The following is a 19,634-nucleotide window of genomic DNA, read 5'->3' on the forward strand; positions in this document are numbered from 1 at the left end:
ACACTCATGGTTTCTAAATATGTTTCCTTCCAGGCCTACCTCATATGTAAACAATTTTTTATTTCTGCAAGGGGTTAGACAAAGATCTTTTCAACAGCTGCCTGAAAATAAAAGTTGCAGACAAAATGTCTGTATTTACAAATATAAAATCCCATTTTCTTCCTGGGACAGATCTACCCACGTCCCTTGTGTGATCATATACCAACCACATAATTGCAGGTCATATAGTAATGTGTATACATGTAAATGAGACGTATGTGTGTGGAATAGAATGAAATGGTATAAGACCATTTGACAGGTATTTATTTTAAATTGATCCTTTCAAAACTCTAACTCACAGTTTCATACCCTAAAAAATATTTCCGAGTTTTGTTTTCCTTGACCAAGACAATTAATGAAATACTATATGGTCAGAAATTTTCTCATTTTCAATAAAAGACACAGATTTTAAAATAGTCACACGTCAAAATGTGTTTATTTGTATATTTTATCAGCTTTTTGGTACACATTCTACATTTTATCAAGTGGTCACATTCACTGATATGTCATGAGTAATGAAACTGCATTCAGGTGAGTGAGGGGGATTTTTAATGGCACATCAGTTTGTATGGAAAATAAGTAACACCACTGAAGAAAAAAAACAAATGGCAAAATATTTTCCTTGTTATTATACCAATTTTAATACACTGCTCAGTATCTGAGACTATTTAAATGTAATATAGCAAACTCCCTTCAAAATTATTCCAGAGTTACCTCTAAAAAAGATAGTTATAGGGGAAATATTGGTATGGTGACACTGTGGTCTTCAGTGTCCTGTTCTCATGTGATTTACATGCCCTTAGACAGGAAATCCAGGTGTCTTTCCCCTGGTTTGGCAGTCAGATTGCTCTGTCACTGTGTTGTGACCCTCACATCACAATGTGGCTCCAGTACCTAAACCTTGTAATGACCATTATCTGTTCTTAATTGAAGATAACACACTGGATCAGAAAGAATTTGCAAAATTCATTCTCAGTTGTTGCAAATGTCCTATAAAAGCACAGAGGGATTCCAAAAACTCTAAAATCACAACCCCAAGCTTGCAGGAATACGTAAGCAAAATGTTTCCATGAGTAGGAGTTGTCATTTTGTATTTGTGCAAGCTGTTGTTCGAGGAAAGTGTTTGGAAAGGAAAAGTAGCTTCCTGCCATGGAAACACAAAAGAAAAAAGACAAGGCTATGTTTTCATTATGATATCTCTCTTTTCTATAATTTCATGAAGTCTGACTGCTGAATGATTTACTACAAACTGCCAGTCACTGCCTGAAAATCCAGACAGAAGTCTTTCTCTAAGTATGTAAATATGCTGGAAAGGCAAGAGAGCAATGGGAATCTGATTACCTCCCATAACTGGGGTATATTAAACTTTTAATTCAGGCAGTCCTAGTATTTCAATATTTACTTTGAAAAACAAACACAGCAAAGCATAACCCCATAATCCCCAAGCTGCACGAGTCTGTCATTTTTCACACAGTCATTTGTGAATGACTGAAATTCTCTGTGTCGTGTTTACCATAAAATGTTCATAAAAGAAGAGGATGAGGCTGTGGCTCACAAATAATGTAGAACTGAAAGCCCTGGAATAGCTGCAACTAGAAGCAGACTCAGTAGCATTTCTAGATGTTCTGACTAGTAGCTTGGCCAAGAAACAATTATTTAACTTATTATTCATTGTCTCCCTTTTCTGCAGCTACTCAGTTTTGGAGAGTTACTTGTTTTTAAAGACCATCTTCCCTCAGACATTTGGCTTTTCTGTAACAAATCCCTGCCTAATTTCTTTGGGGGGAAAAGAGGACAAAAAGGTGATCTTACAAGTCCTTTCCACGTTGCCCACACTCTGACATACCGGAATACTAAACCTAAGTGTCTGCCTGTTCTGAAGGCAGAGAGCTGAGCTGTCAAATATGCAAATTTTAACTGATTGACATATTCCAGTTTGGTTGAGATGTGAAAAAGATTATGCAAAACAATCTCTTAATACCAATGGCACAACCAGCAAAATCCCCCTCTATTTCCATTGTTGTAAATAGATTTTGTAATACTGTTTTTGCAAGAATTCAACTTTTAAACTTGTGCACTATCTCACAGGGTCAGGTGTGTCTTTCATTTGAAATTTATGCTGACTGAAGTAAAATTTCTAAGGCACATAACAGATTGGATTTGTTGTTTGTTAAATATGTTGTTTGTTAAATATAAAATAAAAAAGAAAACAGGCAGAAAGTAAGTGCACTGATGATGAAAAACATGCAAGATATTGAAAGGAAGCAAATTTCCAGGTCTTGAATTCCTCTACTTTCTTAGCACAGGCTACTTTACATCCCTGATTACCTTTTCAGCACCTTTTTCATATAAATGAACTTTTCCTGAATACAGATGACAGAAGTTATGTGGAGTATCCTAGGAGAGGTTGTCTTGTTCAATGATGGTTCATTTTTACTCATAATGTATCATATGGCACATACCAGAAAAATATGTCATATTCAAGGCTTTGGCTGTTGGTGACTCTCAGGAGTAATTTTGGAGTAATATTAATATATAATTTCAATATTATAAAAAACATTATCAAATAAATGATTTGTCTAGTTTGTCTTTCAGGTTGAATTAGGTGAAGTTTTTTTTCTTGAAAGCTACTTTTATCTAGTGTTAGACAGTGGAGCAGTAACATTAAAGCCTGACATTTAATATTTATTAGGAGGAAAAAATACTCTAAAGCACTGATTTTAATCTGTTAAGTCTTTTAAAAACTGACCCAAGGCTTTCAGCTGAGAGGTATCTTCTCCCAGCATTAACTCTGACAATTAAAAATACATTTTCAGAGTCTTATCTCAATTTTGGGATAAAATGCTGCAGCAGCAGAGACTGAGCATAAGCTAATGCTGGCCAAGGCCAAGCTTTTACTAGTGAGAGCCACAAAGACAGCCAGTCACTGTGGAAGAACAGCTGTTCAGCCTGCTCTGTTTATCTTATCATTCAAATGCATTTTGATATTTGCTCCAAAAAAATCAGCAAACTGATCTCATCTCCCCTGTCTAAATCTGCCTTTAATTTACACTGTGCAATAGCCAAGATCTTAGTGTTTCATAAGCAGCAAAAACCTTGAAAAACTCATGGTTTATAATTCATCTTCAGAGAAGATGAAAATTGCTTCTTTTGACGGGATGTACCACTGAAAAGATGCTGCTTTAATTCATTAATGATATGGAAAGATGACCTAGAAAACCAAAATTCCCTCTTGCCATTAGAATGAGGAAAGCTAAAATCATGAAGAATTTTGCCTGCAGGCCAAATTCTGCTTTTTCAGTGTGGTAAGAGGTGACAAGATCAGGGGCAGTGTGGGGGGAAGAAAGCAGAGTCAGGAATCCCCCCATCTGTGCAGCCTGGACACCCCGGAGCAGGGTGGGCAAAGGCAGCACATGCCCACCCTCAGTGATGCAGGAAGGAGGACCTGTGCACCTTCATTGTGTCCTAAATGATGCACCAAAGGAAAAAGATCTGCTTATCTGCCCCTGCCTCTCCACTGATGGCTGTGCAAACCAAATAATGCTGTGATTGGGATTTCTGGAGAAATATAAGGGGACTGAGAATGGGGTGCAAAACCTTTCACTAGAGGGAAACAAGCAGAAATAATGTTGAGATTCAGTAAAATAATTTCCATCAATGGCTGCTTAGTGGCTTTCAGATTTCCCTGTGTTACATTCTTGGGTTTTGTAAATGGTATTGTTTTTGCTTCCTGTAGTTTGATCTCCAGCTTTACAAACAAGCTTTCCACAGGTGCAGACTATCTGCAATGAGTATCAGCACACTGACCTGTGGTTTTCTTTCTATCTTTAGATGTAGACCTGAACCAACACAGAAAACTCTCCAAGAAACACATCAGTATTCTTAAAATCAACTCTTTATTCTTCTCTAGGATGATCTGAAAATCCAATACCCACATGACAAGTGTTATATAATGCCCCCGTGGCAAGTCTTATTTAACCAAATACAGATGTGTTGACTGTCAGGAGAGGCAGCTCTGCTGTCCAGCCCCAATTATTTGTGCATGTTCTTTTGGCAACAGCTCAGTTATGTGCAGTATCCATTCCTCTCACTGTAACAAAGGTGAAAAGTTCAGCTATTTCTAGAGAAGACACTGCTATTTGAGCAGAAAAACATTGGAAACCATGTTGGGCCTGTGTTGGATTTGCAAAATATACATACTCTTAAGGAGGGACAAACAACTAAATCCAAAAATGTCCAAGGCCCAAATCTGTATGTTCAGAGCCTTTCCTCCAGACTCACCTTAAATTTGGTGGTACTTTAGCTTCCCTCAATAAAGATACTAAATCTGGTAGCAAGTCCTGCTGGTGGTTCTGGTGACAGACTGAGCTGCCAGCTGGTGCCAGAGCTCTGTTCCCAAACTACACCCTCTCTGGGCCTATAAATAATTATTCCTTGCACAGCTGAAGGGAGAAAGTTCTGTCTCAAAGCACTTGATATCCCCAGAGGCAGGCTCTTAACTGGGAGTCAGAGCCCAGGAGAGTCAAAGTCAGCACAGGTTTAAGAGAAAGCTGAATTCTGTGTGTATTCCCCACTGTTGACAGGCACTCCCACATCAGCTTGGGGTAAGGAAATGGGGCTGAAGAAAACCTCAAATAAGGATTGGTTTCCCTTAAAGAGGCTCAGCAGAGACAGACACCTCTCTCTCATCAGTTTCCAGATCAGTAAAGGACTCTTAAAGTGGTGATAAACCCAAAATGCAATGCTGAAGAAAATATGAAAAATTAAGAAAAGTAATGTTTTGAAATGGTGAAATATGTGCTAGGCTTTTAAGTCTTTATGAAACCTTCCCTGATGAAAGTTCTATAGATGCTAAAGATAAAACAAGGACCAAAATATTTTTTTTTTCTAAAAAGAGAAATATTCAGATTGGATTTTTAGTAAAAGTTATCTCTTTCTAGAAAAAAAGGGGAATGAATGGAACGGCACAGATTAAAAAACTGTGTCAGCAATAGAATTCTTCAGAAAGAGAATTCCTAGAGAAGCAGGGCAGATAGTCAAGTGTGTCAAATGTGAGCCTGATGAGCCTTTCCAACATTAACATCTCTGAGTGCAAAATTCTCATCTTACTTGAATCTGGGGATGTGGTGACATCTCAAGCTACAAACTTTTAATGTTCTAATGAAAAAGCTTTCCTTAATTATTTAAGCGTAATTAGAGTTTAAACACCACCCACCATGTAATTTTTCTTGCTTTTGTATTTCTCAGTATGCTGCTCTTTATAGGTCATTTTGGAGCAAACTATTATACATGAAAACACCTTGTAAAATGTAACAGTGGAAATGCAATACCTTCTGTACTGAAATAATAATTCCCTCCTCCCCTTTCTTTTACTCCTCTACATTCCTTCAGCCACAGATGCCATGAAAATGTGTTGTCATATTGGCTACACAGAAATGTGATTTTAATTGTCATTCTTCTCTTTGCTCCACGCAAGGCAATTCCAGCACAACTTTCTTTCAAGCATAACTCATGCACCATTTAATCCATGTTGGGAGTCATTTTCCTAGCCAGTTCACAAGCTGGTTCCAATTTTCACCGTACCTTTGTTCAGCTATGGTTAAAACTCATTGTACATCTTCCCTAAAAAGGGTGCAAAAAATATTATTCCGTGAGCAGAACAGTTAAATACTTTCCCACCGCTGGACAATAGCTTGCAACCACAGTCTTTTCTTAATGTACCAAGAGACAAAGACTAAGATGAGTAGAAAGGATAAAATGTTTCCACATGACTGAAATAAGAGGTTCCCCACTAATACCAAAAATGAAGTCTGGACAAACTGCATGTCCCTCATATACATTAACTTTGTAAAAACACAATATTTTTAATATGGAAAAAGAACTTATTTCCTTTCTAGTCCTCTACCAAAAAAAAAATGGTTTGTCCAATATTTTTTAAACCAAGGGAAAACAATGTGACAAAATCATTGTCCAATGGCTCCCACATAACTTCCAAATGTTGAGACACATATTTTTTAAATTTATACCAGTGAATTGGACAGAGACCATTGTTCAGATACAGAAATATCTGCTCCACTACAGCAATAGTGTGATCTTCCCAAGAGGTAGCTGTAGTAAGGATCTAGCAAATATTTTATTGGATCTGTCTAGAAACTCTGTAATACCTGGAGGATGTGGCCAGAGCAATGAGCAAGGCTTGAAGGATCCCTCTGATGAAGACAATGGGATTCTTCTTGGTGATGAAGAAGTACATCATTGGCAGAATAAACAGCCCGTGCACCACCAGGCCACACACCACCGTAATGGCATAGAAACCCAGCTTCTTCCCAATGGCCGAGGGGTCATCCATTTCTAGGATTTTGCCAGCTATTAGGAACACAATTCCAAATGGAAAATACCTGAGCAAAAAGAAAGACAGTCATTATTAGGAGACAGCTCCCTCCCATCACACAGTAAGAACTGGCAGATCCTTCCAGAGGCAGTGCAGTAACAGCACTGTCTGCGTTTGGCTGTTCTGTTTCCACACGAGAGGAGGGTGCCCAGAGCACTGGGCTGAACAGTTTTTTCTGCAGGGTCCCCCTCAGCATGGCTGAGGTTATGGTGCTGGCAAGGAACGACTTTAAAATGTTTTGGTTCTGAAGGCAGCTCTGACTTTTTAGCTTCAGGCAGGTAAATTACTGGGAAAAGGGGGAATAAATCTTAAACTCCTCTCATGTGTTTGTGCTCATGTAACTGTTCATGGATTTTCATTGGAAGCTCTTAAGTAAACGTTTATGTTGCCTTTGGAAGACAGAGGAGAAACACCAACATACATTAGACATGCTCTTGGACTGCCTGGGGGTTTGATTTGGGGCAGATAAATAGGCCGAAGAATTGTTAGTTTCTGAATCCACTCTGGACAGGTGCTTTATCAAAACAGTTGTGCTTCTGTGCACAGCTACATACAAAGCCATGGATGCCAAAAAGCTTTAGATTTTAAAAAAGTTAGAAAATCTGGGGGTATCCAGCCATCTTCCACTTGCAGCTGTGCCACCTCCAGAGACTCTACACAACTTCCTCATTTTTCCAGAAATAAACGACCTCCTTTGGTATCCGACCAAGCAATCATTCCCTGACCCAACTCAGTCAGATTGGACCACATAGCTGGAAAGAGAGGCTGGTAGTGGTTCCCTGCCCCTTGTCAGGCTGAGCCACAGTGAGGGACATTCTGAAGTGGAGAGAAGGTGCTAAGCTGATGGTTCTTGTTGGCAGCCACCTGCTGTTCCTCTGGGCAGATGTGTTGGCAGGTCTGGCTGGGTCTGCAGCAGTGCTAGAAGTGATGGAAGTACCAGCTAGAGCATCCCATCGTGCTTCTCCCTTGTGTGGTATGGGTGGCTCTAATCCCTCTTGGCATGCCCAGGGATTAGTAGTGCACTTAAGGCATTCAGCACACCCCACCCAGCTATACCATGTTCTGTTATTTGGGATTAACAACACAGAGGGTGTCCCTGTCAACAGGGTAGTACAGACCAGGGACAGATGTGTGTGCATCCTCAAATGCTGATGCCCTGCAAAACTAAGAGTTGTTCACCCTCGTTTATTTCCCTGGAAATAAATTTGTGAGATTTCTGTGCATTTTCTTCTGTTGAAATGTTCTTACTCTTTTAAAAAAAATATTGATTTTCTTACTAAAACATTTACTTACCAAACAGCGACTGCCACTATCTTCATGACAGATTCATTCAAACACTGGCAAAAGCTGACCAAAGGGATGCCACTGTTCCCCATTCTTCCCAACATTATACCTGCAATCAAAGCATTCAGGTTCAGTTTCTCAGGTCTTCACACACAGCCCCAGTGCTTTCCCTCCCTTAACCATCTGTCATAGAGCCCTGGGAGGGATTTACCTGCTCTGAGTGATCCAAGGAAGACAAACTGAGAATAATTTTCTAGTGAAGGAAACTGTTTCTGCCTACAACCAGGCAACACCCACGAGAACTTGGAAGGCAAAGCCAGGTTTTGAGGTTTGTTCTGGTAATGGGGAGTTAGTAATGAAGTCTCTGTCATATTTTTAGTAGCTTCCTGTCTACATGATAATAATTAACCTTTATAATCAGTCAAGCTTTGCAGTTTTGGGGAAGGTAAGGACATGCAGTTTCATGGGGAGAAAGGCCAAATTGCTATAAAGACTAACCAGTAAAGAAGAAAGCAAATAAAACCCATTTATGTGCCCCCATTGCTCAGAAAGGAAATGAATACAGCTCTGGGATGTGTCATCTAACCATATATTCTCCAGACAGTGTTAGTTTCCATTAATGCATATGAATAGATGACATTTTCCTATAGCTAATTATCCTCCCTGAAAGGATTATAAGTGATTGAGTCAATTGCTCAAGGAAGCACTTCAAATACTGGCTGTACCCAGGGAGTTTGCCTTTGAGGGGAGCTGTCTGGGGAAGCAGGGCCTGGCAGTGGGATATATGCTGCCACTTGCTCTGGATGTGCAGTGTCCTTGCTTTTAACAGGAGCCTGGGCTCTGTCCCTTGGAGCCCACAGCTCGGAGCCACGTCTCAGGCAGCACCACTTCCAGGGCCAATCCCCTGCTGGGGCAGGGAGGGAGGCTTTTAGCTGCCTTATCCAGGGATTTCACAATAGCAGTGCACTCAAGATGTCAGTTTTTGAGCCTGTTAATACTCATCTAAGTCATAACTTTAGGTCAGAAGACAACACTTTCATTAAGCATGTTGCTCATCTTTGGTAATCGGACATTAACTATAGTTCAGCTCTTCTAGCCTGGTCAGTGGCTGTTTCACAAGAGTCTTGTCTTCTAAATCTGCATAATTCCAAAAAGATGAAATCTCTTCTTTTTAATTTTGCAGGAACAACTGCAACTTTCTCCTTAAAACACTGTCCTACCTAGACATGTGTGTGTTGGTGGGGACAGACAGGGGAGTGGGCAGGACTGGGGCCTCCGGTTTGCAGCCCTGATGTACCAAGGTCCATTTTGATGCAAACATTTTCCTTGTAATGAATAAATAATTTGTGCTCCTCTAAGAAAAAAAGGTCCAATGTCTCAAGTTCTTTGCCACTGTCACCATCTCTAGCAGAAACTCCTGCACACTGTGAGGAGAGGCAGCGTAGCTACTCCCAGCTGAGCCAGCACGAAGGCTTTACACTCTGCCTGTCCAATATTGCCCATTCTAATGCATGCCTGGCAAAGAAGTCCAGTCGTTGACACCCAGGATGTATTCCTGGACTGAGCATACTAAGCAATTCACCTCCTGCTTCATGGAAAGACAATTAGCTCAAATCTAAATTTAATTATTGTTCCTTTATGCCATTATGGTGTTGATGGGCATTAAGGAACCTGTAATAACTCATACCCACCCTACTGCTGTTTTTCTCTGATGTAGAAAGACCTTTGAGCAAATAAAGCTCAGCAAAACTGTTGCAAAGCACCAATGCCTCTACAATTTTAATAAATAAAAACTTTGGAAGGCTGCTCTTCTTTCATAGGGTTTGAGGCCATATGTCTTCTGTTTCAGTGCTTCCATTTTGGGGGGCGGCAGGGTGGTACAGAAGGCTGAAGACAGTGATAAATGCTTGGCTGCATCCTTTGTTCAAAACAAAAGCCTGAAATAGTCCCTGGTGATGACAGTTATTGAGGGTTTGGTGTCTCAGGTTTGTTTGTGGCTGATACAGCCATAGGTGACCCAGCAGCCACGCTGTGGGTGACAGTCCTGGTACTGTTTTCTGTACATCAGCCAGGAAGAAATCAGCTCTCAGTTTCCACCTCCTGAGCCCCAGGCCAGCAAGTCTGAGGGGCTTGGTAAAAGTCATACATTCAGTTCTGGGAAGACAATTAATGATCTTCTGTTCTCAGAAGCAGAAAATTGCCCTTGGTCCTAATAAGTACATGTAATTAATTCATTCATATCCAGTACATTTTGACTGGAATAGTGTTTGCAGTGACATTGTACTTTGGAAATGGACTGTAAAATACTACAAACTAGGAGAGAGCCAGTTTCCAGCAGGGTTGTACATGGAATACCACTCACTGGAGAAACTAATAAAACAGAGACAAATCCATTAATTCCAGGTTTGAATCTTGACCCTTTGTGCTGGTATGAACCATAATATAATAAATACAAAGATGTTTTATGGAACTACTTTTGCTGACCAGATTAACTTCCAAGAATAAATTAACATAAGGAAAATTTGATCAGCATTTTCTTATAAAAATCATCAGAACTTTATGATTAACTAGGAAATGTTTGTTTAAATTTCTTCTTTCAAATCCACAAATCCACAAACATAATATAACACACATGGCACCAATGAGTTCCTCCAGCAAGTTAAACTAAATAAATAAGCCAGACAGAATAAATAAATAAGCCAGACAAGCTACTAGGTGGTATATAACTATCTTCATTGCAGGATAGAAAAATAAAATCAAGAAGTTTCAATCAAAGAAGGAAGATCCACAGATCTAAAGCTCATAAAACAATATGGGTTGGAATACTTGTAGAGGGGCCATGGATCTGATCTGGTGGTGATACCTCCCTCCTCTGAGCACACTGTGTTAGTGTGTCTTACAGGCAGCAAAAAATGGTTCCTAAATAAAGCTCAAAATAATTGACAAAAAAAATATGAAAAAGATTGTAAGTGAATGCACAGAAAACACAACTCCATGGAAAAAAAGTCATCAAGGATTTTGAAAATTTATCTTCAAAAGGGTGGGAGAACAGCTCTGTAACAGTCTTGCCTTTTCCCCCACAAAGTTTAGATAGAAGCAGTTTAAAAAGCTGAATCAAGAAACCAAGCAACCCAACCCCAATCCTTTTCTCTTAAATGGACACTTGGATTATTACAAACCAAACATGTCTGAAACCTACCCATCGTAGCAGAGAATATCACAATCCCAAGTACATTCATGCCATCACTAGTGCCTGGCTCTGATTTGTAAATCACTTCAGGAGGGGGAGTGATATCCAAGGCAAAATTCTGGACATTGGATCCATTCTCATCCTGGACTCCATATATTATAATGCGACGAGTAGTGCTTTCAGATGATGCTTTGTTAGATTTAATGATGGGAATACTCCTGGTGCGATACTGAAAGAAAATGAAGTAGTTTTTATTACAATCTCCCAGCAGGAATTAATAGTTTAATGAGACCTCCTAAGTGCTCTGTTTCAACAATGCTGCATGTTGAAGGGAGAGGCATGAAAAAGAGAATGAACACTCCTGTCCCTGTCTGCTAAAATCTGTAAAAACAGTTGAATTTTTTGAAAAGCATAACAAAACCAGAGTTTCCTATAATCAGACCCTGGTGCAGCAAACACTTTGCCTCCTGACAGAGCTACTTTCCTGTAAGACATAATTAGAAATTACTCCCTAGAGGTTCTGAGTGCCCTTCTCTTTGAGAGGTTCCCATGAAATATTCCCCCGGGTGAAATAAATACAGCCATGCCTCTTGCTCACTCAGAACTTTTAGGTGAGCTTTTCTTGCCAAATTCCAAAATGAGTAATTAGATTCTTCCCCAATACATTATTTTGTTGCTTTAACTGAAAATGGTATTCTGTTCTTCCTTTGTGTGGTGTTGTAGGGTGCTCTTAAGCATATTCCAACTCTCCTCAGGTGGATGTGGAGCTGACACAGGAGTGCATATCTATTCTCTAGTCACACTAGAGAGCACTTTATCTCTGTTTTGTCTTCAGATACCATGGCTGCTGAGGCTAATGGAATGGGACTCATTAATTCCTAAATGCTGAAGGTGCTAACAGTGTCTGAAGTCATATGCCATGTCTTTATCTGGGTTGTGTTTTACAAAGAAACATGTTTCACATAATGCTGGCTTATGTCTTTCATCAGTAAAAGGAACATAGCCACTTACCTGCTTGAATGTGGCCTCAACAAGATTGGCTGGAAACATGTTCCTAAAAATGAACAAATAGAAGAATAATTTCTATGGAACTGAAACCAACTTCTTTTTACTGTGTGTTGGGTCTCCCATGATAAAAATCAGTTCTATGCCCTCCTGGAGAGCAAGGGGTGGGCAGGTGCAGAGGATGCCACTCTCTCCCACTCTGCCATACAGCTGTGCCTGGCTGAGCACAGCACAACAGAGAGACAGCTCCTCGGAACTGAAGTTTTGGGACTTGCTTCCAAACACCTGAGGTGAGACCCAGGAGCTCTGGCTGCAGATTTTGGCTCTGCCACAGACTCCACGTTGTGACTGGGGCGACATAATTGCTGTGATTCCCTTCCCCATCTTTTGACTGAGGGGATGAATGTTCTTTTATTCCATATTTTGTCTTCCCTACTTAGATAATGAGCTGTTCAAGACAGTCAGGGATGTATTCCTGAGACCCCTGGGTGCTGTAATCTACTGTGGGACTTCTAAATACCCTGTGCTAATTCATAAACTGTAGTACCCCCGATATATTTTCATCACTACAATTGCAAGTGATGTCGACTTTGCAGTGGTTTGGTCAAGAACAATTTGCTTTCCAAAAAGAGGATCTCATTCCTGATTAAAAGAGTTGAGGTTAGAGCTGTACGGTCTGTGCTAAATTTTATTTTGATACAGTTCTGAGGCTTCAGAACAAGAACCTGAATGAAGCCAACTGCTTCATCTTTGCTCACAGCTGAGCTACAGAGGAAGACAATGACCAAACACTGAGATTGCAGGGAAACCAATAGATTTTTAATTCCAAAAGGGACTCTTTTTGTCACCTTTTTTGACTTGCTGTGTATCTCAGTTTGTAACATTTCACACAATTATACCTGGAGCTAATTTATAGCTTCAGTTTGAGCTAGATACTGCTTTGCAGAAAGACATTCAATCCTAATTTGAAATGGAGAGCACACCCTCTACAGGCTTCAAAGAGGAATCATAGTATTACTGGGAAAAAATAGCTAAAAAGTCATACATTTCTATGCAGCATTTGGGAATCAAGATTTGTGTGGTGATTCGAATAGGATCATTTTCAAGAGTGATTTATTTTCAACCCTAAGCTTCTGAACCTTGGGGCAGAAGACAGTGAGAGTCTATGACCCAATTATCTCCTTTCATATACATATATTTATGCAAAGAGAAACTCCTGAATTCTCCAACAAAATGACTTTTAATTCAAAGTCCTGCTTAAACCCCAAGACAGGTTAACACTTAAATACATGTGAAAAGCCTATTCTCATTTGAAAGAGAATTGCTGTGTGCATGGACAGTTAACTGCATGCTGAATGGAGACATTGTCAGAGCTGCTTTCCTCTCTGCAGCAGCATATACTTGCTGCTGAGGGAGTCACTGTGCAGCACTGGCTTAGAAAACACGATTTTTTTTCTATTTGAAGTGATCATAATATGACATGATGGTCACACTTAAAAGTATGAGGTAGATTCTGCATCAATAGCCTCAAGCACAGAGAGAAATTGCTACAAAGAGGTAATTAATTACAGTTTTTAGAGAGAACTATGTGAGAAAAATTTTAATTAAGTGATAGTAGTACTGTGTAATGATTGAAATTGAAGACTGAACATGAGAGGGGTTTGTTGGCCTGCTGCTTGAGAGCAGGCTAGTCTCATAAAGGCATCAGGTTGTCTCTGCAAACCGTCCACAAAGCTGCTGATGCTCTGGTTCAAATGTCAAATGTGTAGCCAAAGCAAGACACAGACAAGAGACAGCTGTGCATCCTTCCCCTATCAGGTGCAGGCACAACTTTCTGCCTGAGCCCTGGGGCTTGGCTGACATGGGGAACTAACTGAGGAACAGCTGGATGGAGCTGGGCCTGGGAAGATGGAGAGGATGTTTATAGGAGGGGGAAGCACTGGAGAGTAAAGATGGTTACTGCTTTATTATGCCTCATAAGGGAATTCTGCTTCCAGGTTGTTAAAGGCTTCATTAATATTAAATTGTCTTTGTTTTGTGATTTGAGATGCTGGGCTGAAAGGTGCTTACAGGAGTACTCAGTTGTGCTCTGACCTGCTGTGTGAATGGGAACTATTCTGAAAGCATAGATCCACATGGAGATTCCAGCACAGCTCTGAATATGCACCTCACGTATGAGCTGTGGCTTTACACAGCTTTTTAAATTGCTGATGGTTTCCACTTTCTCCCTCACAGTCCTAATTAGTAGAATTAAGAACAATTAAGACTGCTCGAGAAAGGAAATATCATATGGTTAGTAGCTAGATTAAATATTAGACAAATTTGTAGAGGATTAAAGCATTTTGTTTCTTTATCATTCTTTATCCTGCAGGAATTACAACTACCCACTTAATACTAGATACTGGAATTCTCCCAATATTTTTTAATATATTATGCACTGTGATCCAGTCTTTGAGACTAGCCTTACCAAAGTTACACAATTTATCCGGTGAAAGGCTGACCTGAATGTGTTTGCCAGAGCCTCGGCTTATTTTTTATTTTAAGCTGGTTTACTTGGATTGAGAAAATCCAGTATTAGCCAAAATTAACTTTTGTTAATTAAAAACATTTAAGAGAGCAATTGGTGGATGAGAACTTTAATGGACTAAAAACAAATAATGAGAAGAAAGAATCAAACTGCTAGAGATGGGAGGTGACTGGGAGGGTTTCTGGGTTCTGTCAGGCCTCTTTCAGAAACACTTCTTGCTTGAGGGGTATGTTCTGCTACACATTGATATTTCCAGCCATGAGCTGGATGTTTATAAAGCAAGGATCTCCTGGGAGTGGTTCAGAACAAGAGACTGAAGTGAGAGGATTTGACTTTTTAGTACGGAACTGGGATGGGGAGGGCTGGCTGGATCCTCACAGGTGCCTTGGGGCAGGCCCCCTGTGGACCTCCTGCCCACCAAGCCTGAGCCCTGGGGAATGCTATGGAGAGGGAGCTTCAGTCTGGCTCAAAATCCAGACACGTGCTTTTGCCCAAGTATACAACAAAATTAATGGCAGGGTGTTGTAGCCTGTCCATCTCTGCCCACCTCTGTTCCAAGCACCCAGATTGGCCCCTGTGGATCTCTATGAGCTTTACTGCAGCTGTGGATGAGATCCAGATGTACCCACATGGATCTGGTGCCAGGAGCATAAAGCAAGGCTGTGTCTCTACTCAGAACAGGCCCTGTGTTTATCACTGATGTACACTGAATTAAAGACACTGCCAGCACTTACGAAGCAGTGATTCAAACTGAGCTCATCATTGCTGTCAGCACCTATAAATACTGTTGTGTTTGTTCAGTTAAGAGAGCCAAGCAGATAAAATACTTCTCAAGTTTCAGCATTGCTTTCAGATTGCTTGCAAGACACAGGTTACAAAATAATAGTACAGGAAACTTAACGTGATCTGGGATTCATTTCTCTAGCACAAGCAATATTGTCTCTAACCTCAGTGGCACAGTTCAGCATTCCTAGCAGAAATAATTTCACAAAAGAGTAGGGAAATAAATCTACTGCATAACAGTGACTGAGTCTGGTTTAAAACATAGATAAATTTATGTCTGAGACAAGGATATAGTTGTAAAACAGAAATTGAGACATAGGCTTTCTTTGTTACATAAAAAATTAACACTAAATACTGCCTGCTCTGAGGAATAATGTTTCCCAGAGCATCTTCTGCCTCAGGAACTCTGCCAGATAGAGCAGGAGTATTCAGCTGAGGCTAAAAGGGTGAATGTGCACAAAACTTCAATATCAGCTCGATGAACTTTCGAACAGACCTGAGCTACTGAGCCCCAGCTGGCACAGCGGGCCTGGCCTGCATTTGCTGTGACAACAGCACCTACACACAAGTGACCTACTAATCACCATCTTTGACTATGGCCTGCTGTAATGCACAGGCTGCTGCATTCTACAAGCAAATTTTGGAGCCCTTCCCTAATTCTGCATGGGATAAGAGGATTCAGATGTATTGAGTTAGGAACATGTAGGTATATGTAATTCAAGACAACTATGGCAACATGTGTTCTGTAATTTGGTAGTCATGGATTTTGAGAAAATCCTAAAGATTTGTATCAAGTACAGGCAGCACCTGGTCTGAGCAGCAGGTGTGAGGGTGCAGCTTCCCCTTAGGACAAATTAGCATCTTGCCAAAAGTGGAAGGTCCTCTTCCCTTCCCCATTGTCTCCCAGCAACTGACCTATGAATTAACAGAGTTGATTTTTTCTCCCCTAATTTCAGCTGCTTTAGGAAGCTGAATTGTGTTAGGAAGCCGTTCTGCCCCCAGGATGTGGGAGCCCTCTTGTCTCTTCAGAAGGTGGTTGGCTCTGAGAACCACAGTAGTGACACAAAGAGCAGCACTGTTAAACTGTGTCACTGTGATGCTGGTAACTGAACTGTCCAGAGAGCATGAGCCTGCAGCTACTGGGACAGCTCGTTTGACATCTCCTGGATAACTTCTGTTAGAAATAACAGGCCAGATTCTGGTTTCAGTAAGGCTACTGAATATCTGAAATACTCATCCTGAGTCCTGACTACAGCATCATTAACTCAAACCATTCAGCTTTTGCAGATCCTCTCAGTCAGAAATGAGGCCAGCGGCTCTAGTGCGGGACAGCCGCAGGTACGGCAGATGTTGTTTCCTTGACTCAGAACACCCCTTCCCTCTGGCACACTCTGTGCTCTGCAGCCCCAATCTGGTTTTGCTCTCAGACTTTGATGTTATCAGCACCTAATCCCTGCCACACCAGACAGTCTGGCTGCAGTCTCCCACGCTGTGGAATTAAAGCCACCAGACTGGGGGTTTTGCTACATATGTGTCCTCATAATATTTATTGGCCTATATTTGCACTAGGCATAAAGCAGCTTTGGACACTCTGCTCTCAAATTTGAGCTAGCGTAGCTGAGCTTGCAAGAACATTGTTTTAAGGCTGGGAATTTGACAGGATTCTAATATTTAAGGGTTTGAGACCTTACCCTGTCACTCTATATGACAAGGGTACAGACAGCAAAAACAGAGCCTGAAAAGCTTGACACGAGAACTGTAAAGTTTCCAAGTTTTTCCAAGAATGAACAGCACCGTAGCTCCTATTTACTATAGGCTGAGGTCATTCTCAGTGACATTACCTTAATCTCAAGAATTTGTTCACTTTTTATGTCCTCTGCATGAATTCATCATCAGCTGTGTAGGCTCCTCACTACTGTTACATATGAGCAACAAATCCTGTCCTTAGCCATACATTTGAAATATCTTCCTGCTGGTGTCAAGGGGCTCCAGCAGGGTTTGCACAGGTGAAAGCAAAGGCAAAACTTATCCCAGGAAGACCAAACAAACAACCTATAGCAGGGGCCACGTGAGAAACCATCTTGCACATCAGTAGTCACCTCCAGTGCCTCATCTCATTACTCAGTACCAATCATACTACCTCCTGCTGAAACTACCAAAGAAGGCTTTTACGGAATTAATGAGGCCCTAAAATCCTCATTATTGGGATAAAAAGTACTTAGAGAATGCAAAAATCACTAATCGGGTCTAAGTTATTTTGTCTTGCTTAACATTTTTCAAAGATCAGTGCAGAACCCATATTGTGGAATCATTTTGTCAAATGTGGACTTTTTATCTGTCCTGAGGGCTGCATGGTGTTTCAGTTCCAGTAAGGGATCTGAACTTTCTTACCCTGCTTCCTCTGAAAGAAAAGGTCCTGACACAGCCCTAACAGGGCTATAGCTTTCTGAGAGTGGAAGCACAAGTAAGTACATCTCAGCTTTAAGCATCTTGAAAAGGCTGAATTATATCAAAGGTAACATGACAGGCCCAACGTATTTGCACTGTGGTTCCAGCAAGGCAGGTTATTCCATAAAAAGTGTATGTCTATGGAAGATGTCCAGACCACTTGTCAGGAAGGTGGACAACATATTCCCCTGCAAGTTCGAAGCTTTCCTAGTGCAGTTTTAATTCCTGGCCCCTGTGCACCTCCCCCTCTGTGACTAAGGCCTCCTGACCAGAGAGCAGAATTTGCTATGTAGTCCATCTCCTCGGGGTGGTTTTCATCACAGAATTATCTTTTTTCCATGTTGCATTCCTTTTGTGCCAAATAGGGACCACACATTTAGAGGCTTCAGAGTCCTTTGTAAATACTTAAGGTTAGGGCTCCTGTGAAGATTGAACTCTTAAAAAATAACCAGAAGTGAAGACCTGGTTCCAGTGCAGAACAGTTCTGGTACCAAGTTGATTTGTGAGATAAAAGAACACTGGCAATCTGAAATGAGTAAAAATGGTACTTTGCCATAGGGAACAGATAAATATTTCCATCATAGTATGCAGTGGCTTTTGGCTTAAAAGACACATTGATGTACAGCATAGTTATTTTTAAAAGTTCTTTCATAGTTTAGTGCATCATAATGGATCATTTAATGCACCCTTAAATATCTTACTGTGTCTACATACAATTCAGGCTTCAGTTGTAAACTTTTAAAGATGTGATTTCTGATTCTGCACAGCCTGGACTTTTTCCGAACTACAATAGCTACTGTTTTTTTCCTGCCCTATTTTCAAGAAACACAATTTCAATAATATAGAATGTAGACCTTAGCTTGAAAAAAGGGAAAGGAAGTGATTTTAAAGAGTGCTCAGGATTCCCATGAAAACATAAATCCTCTTCTAACTCTTAATGGTATAAAAATAAAGCCTCTCTTCGTTAAGTCAAATGGCTTTTCTGGGTACCTGCTATTAAATTGGATGCAATCCTGAATAGTCAGTGGTAAAATGCTCTGATTTCTCCTTCCAGTAAACTTCAGAAATGTACAAATTTATTTGTCATGGGTCAAGGTGTAATTTGATCCTGTCTGCATTCACTGAATAGGTTTATTTGGGGCTTTGAGCTGAGTAAGTTTATGATGCTACGCTGTCTTGCTAGGCCTGAGAAAAACTAACAATGTATATGGACCCTGCTGGTGCCCAGATCTGCAGTCAGGCTGATATAAAACAGGAGGGGAAACCCAGTTTGGCTGGGACTTGTTTCCTCATGTGAATGTTTATGGTGTTGGCTTGTTTGTTTTATCTCATAAGCCAAATTTCGTTTCCCTTTGTGACAAATGCAGGTGGCATGATTTCAGTCGCAGCAGAATTTCCCCTTCTAAATCAAAGGTAACAGATGTAGTGGAAATATTAACTGCTAATGTCAAAAGTGTGGTCCTGGCTCACAAAACTAGTTTTGCAAATGTTTGTCCCCAAATTATAGGCATTTTCTATTCTCCTAGTCAGGTGCTTAGGCTACAAAATTAAACAAACCTAATATTTTAAACTGAACACTATTCCTGTAAATATGTCCCTTCTGTCCTTTTGAATAAAGCACTCAAAATTTGAATTACTTAAAAAAAATGGTATCTTGCCTTTCTTAATTTCTTAACTCATAACAGGCTACTAAAATGTCAGTCTTATTTTTGGGGACAAAGTATAAAGTTAATTTCAGTAATTCCCACAGGAAGAAGAAGGCAAAGGTGTTCATTGATTCATTGCTCTTGCTGTTAAGGTACTCCAAAGCCACTTTCCTAGAACAAGAACCCTACCAGGTCTTGTATGAGCTGGGAATATGTTTCTGGCCCTACAGAATTTTCTGAACAACCCCCAGTGAGGTAATTTCTTTTCCATGTGTTTTGGTTCTCTAGCTGTAAGAAAGAAAAACGGTCCTTGCCTACCTC

At 40.5% G+C, this 19,634-nt stretch overlaps 1 protein-coding gene across 3 annotated transcripts in view; it reads right to left on the reverse strand.

Annotated features, from left to right (window-relative positions):
- SLC1A7 (solute carrier family 1 member 7) overlaps positions 1-19,634 on the reverse strand; it is a 50,689-nt gene that overhangs the window by 10,245 nt on the left and 20,810 nt on the right. For all 3 annotated transcript variants that reach the window (XM_069023439.1, XM_069023438.1, XM_069023437.1), the window contains 4 exons: positions 11,916-11,958; positions 10,914-11,133; positions 7,724-7,823; positions 6,204-6,437 (listed from right to left, as the gene is read on the reverse strand). In XM_069023439.1, the coding sequence (XP_068879540.1) occupies positions 6,204-6,437; positions 7,724-7,823; positions 10,914-11,133; positions 11,916-11,958 (597 nt within the window). The remainder of the gene's footprint in view (positions 1-6,203; positions 6,438-7,723; positions 7,824-10,913; positions 11,134-11,915; positions 11,959-19,634) is intronic.

This window comes from Aphelocoma coerulescens, chromosome 8 (assembly GCF_041296385.1).
Source record: "Aphelocoma coerulescens isolate FSJ_1873_10779 chromosome 8, UR_Acoe_1.0, whole genome shotgun sequence".
In the NCBI taxonomy this organism is placed as follows: Eukaryota; Metazoa; Chordata; class Aves; order Passeriformes; family Corvidae; genus Aphelocoma; species Aphelocoma coerulescens.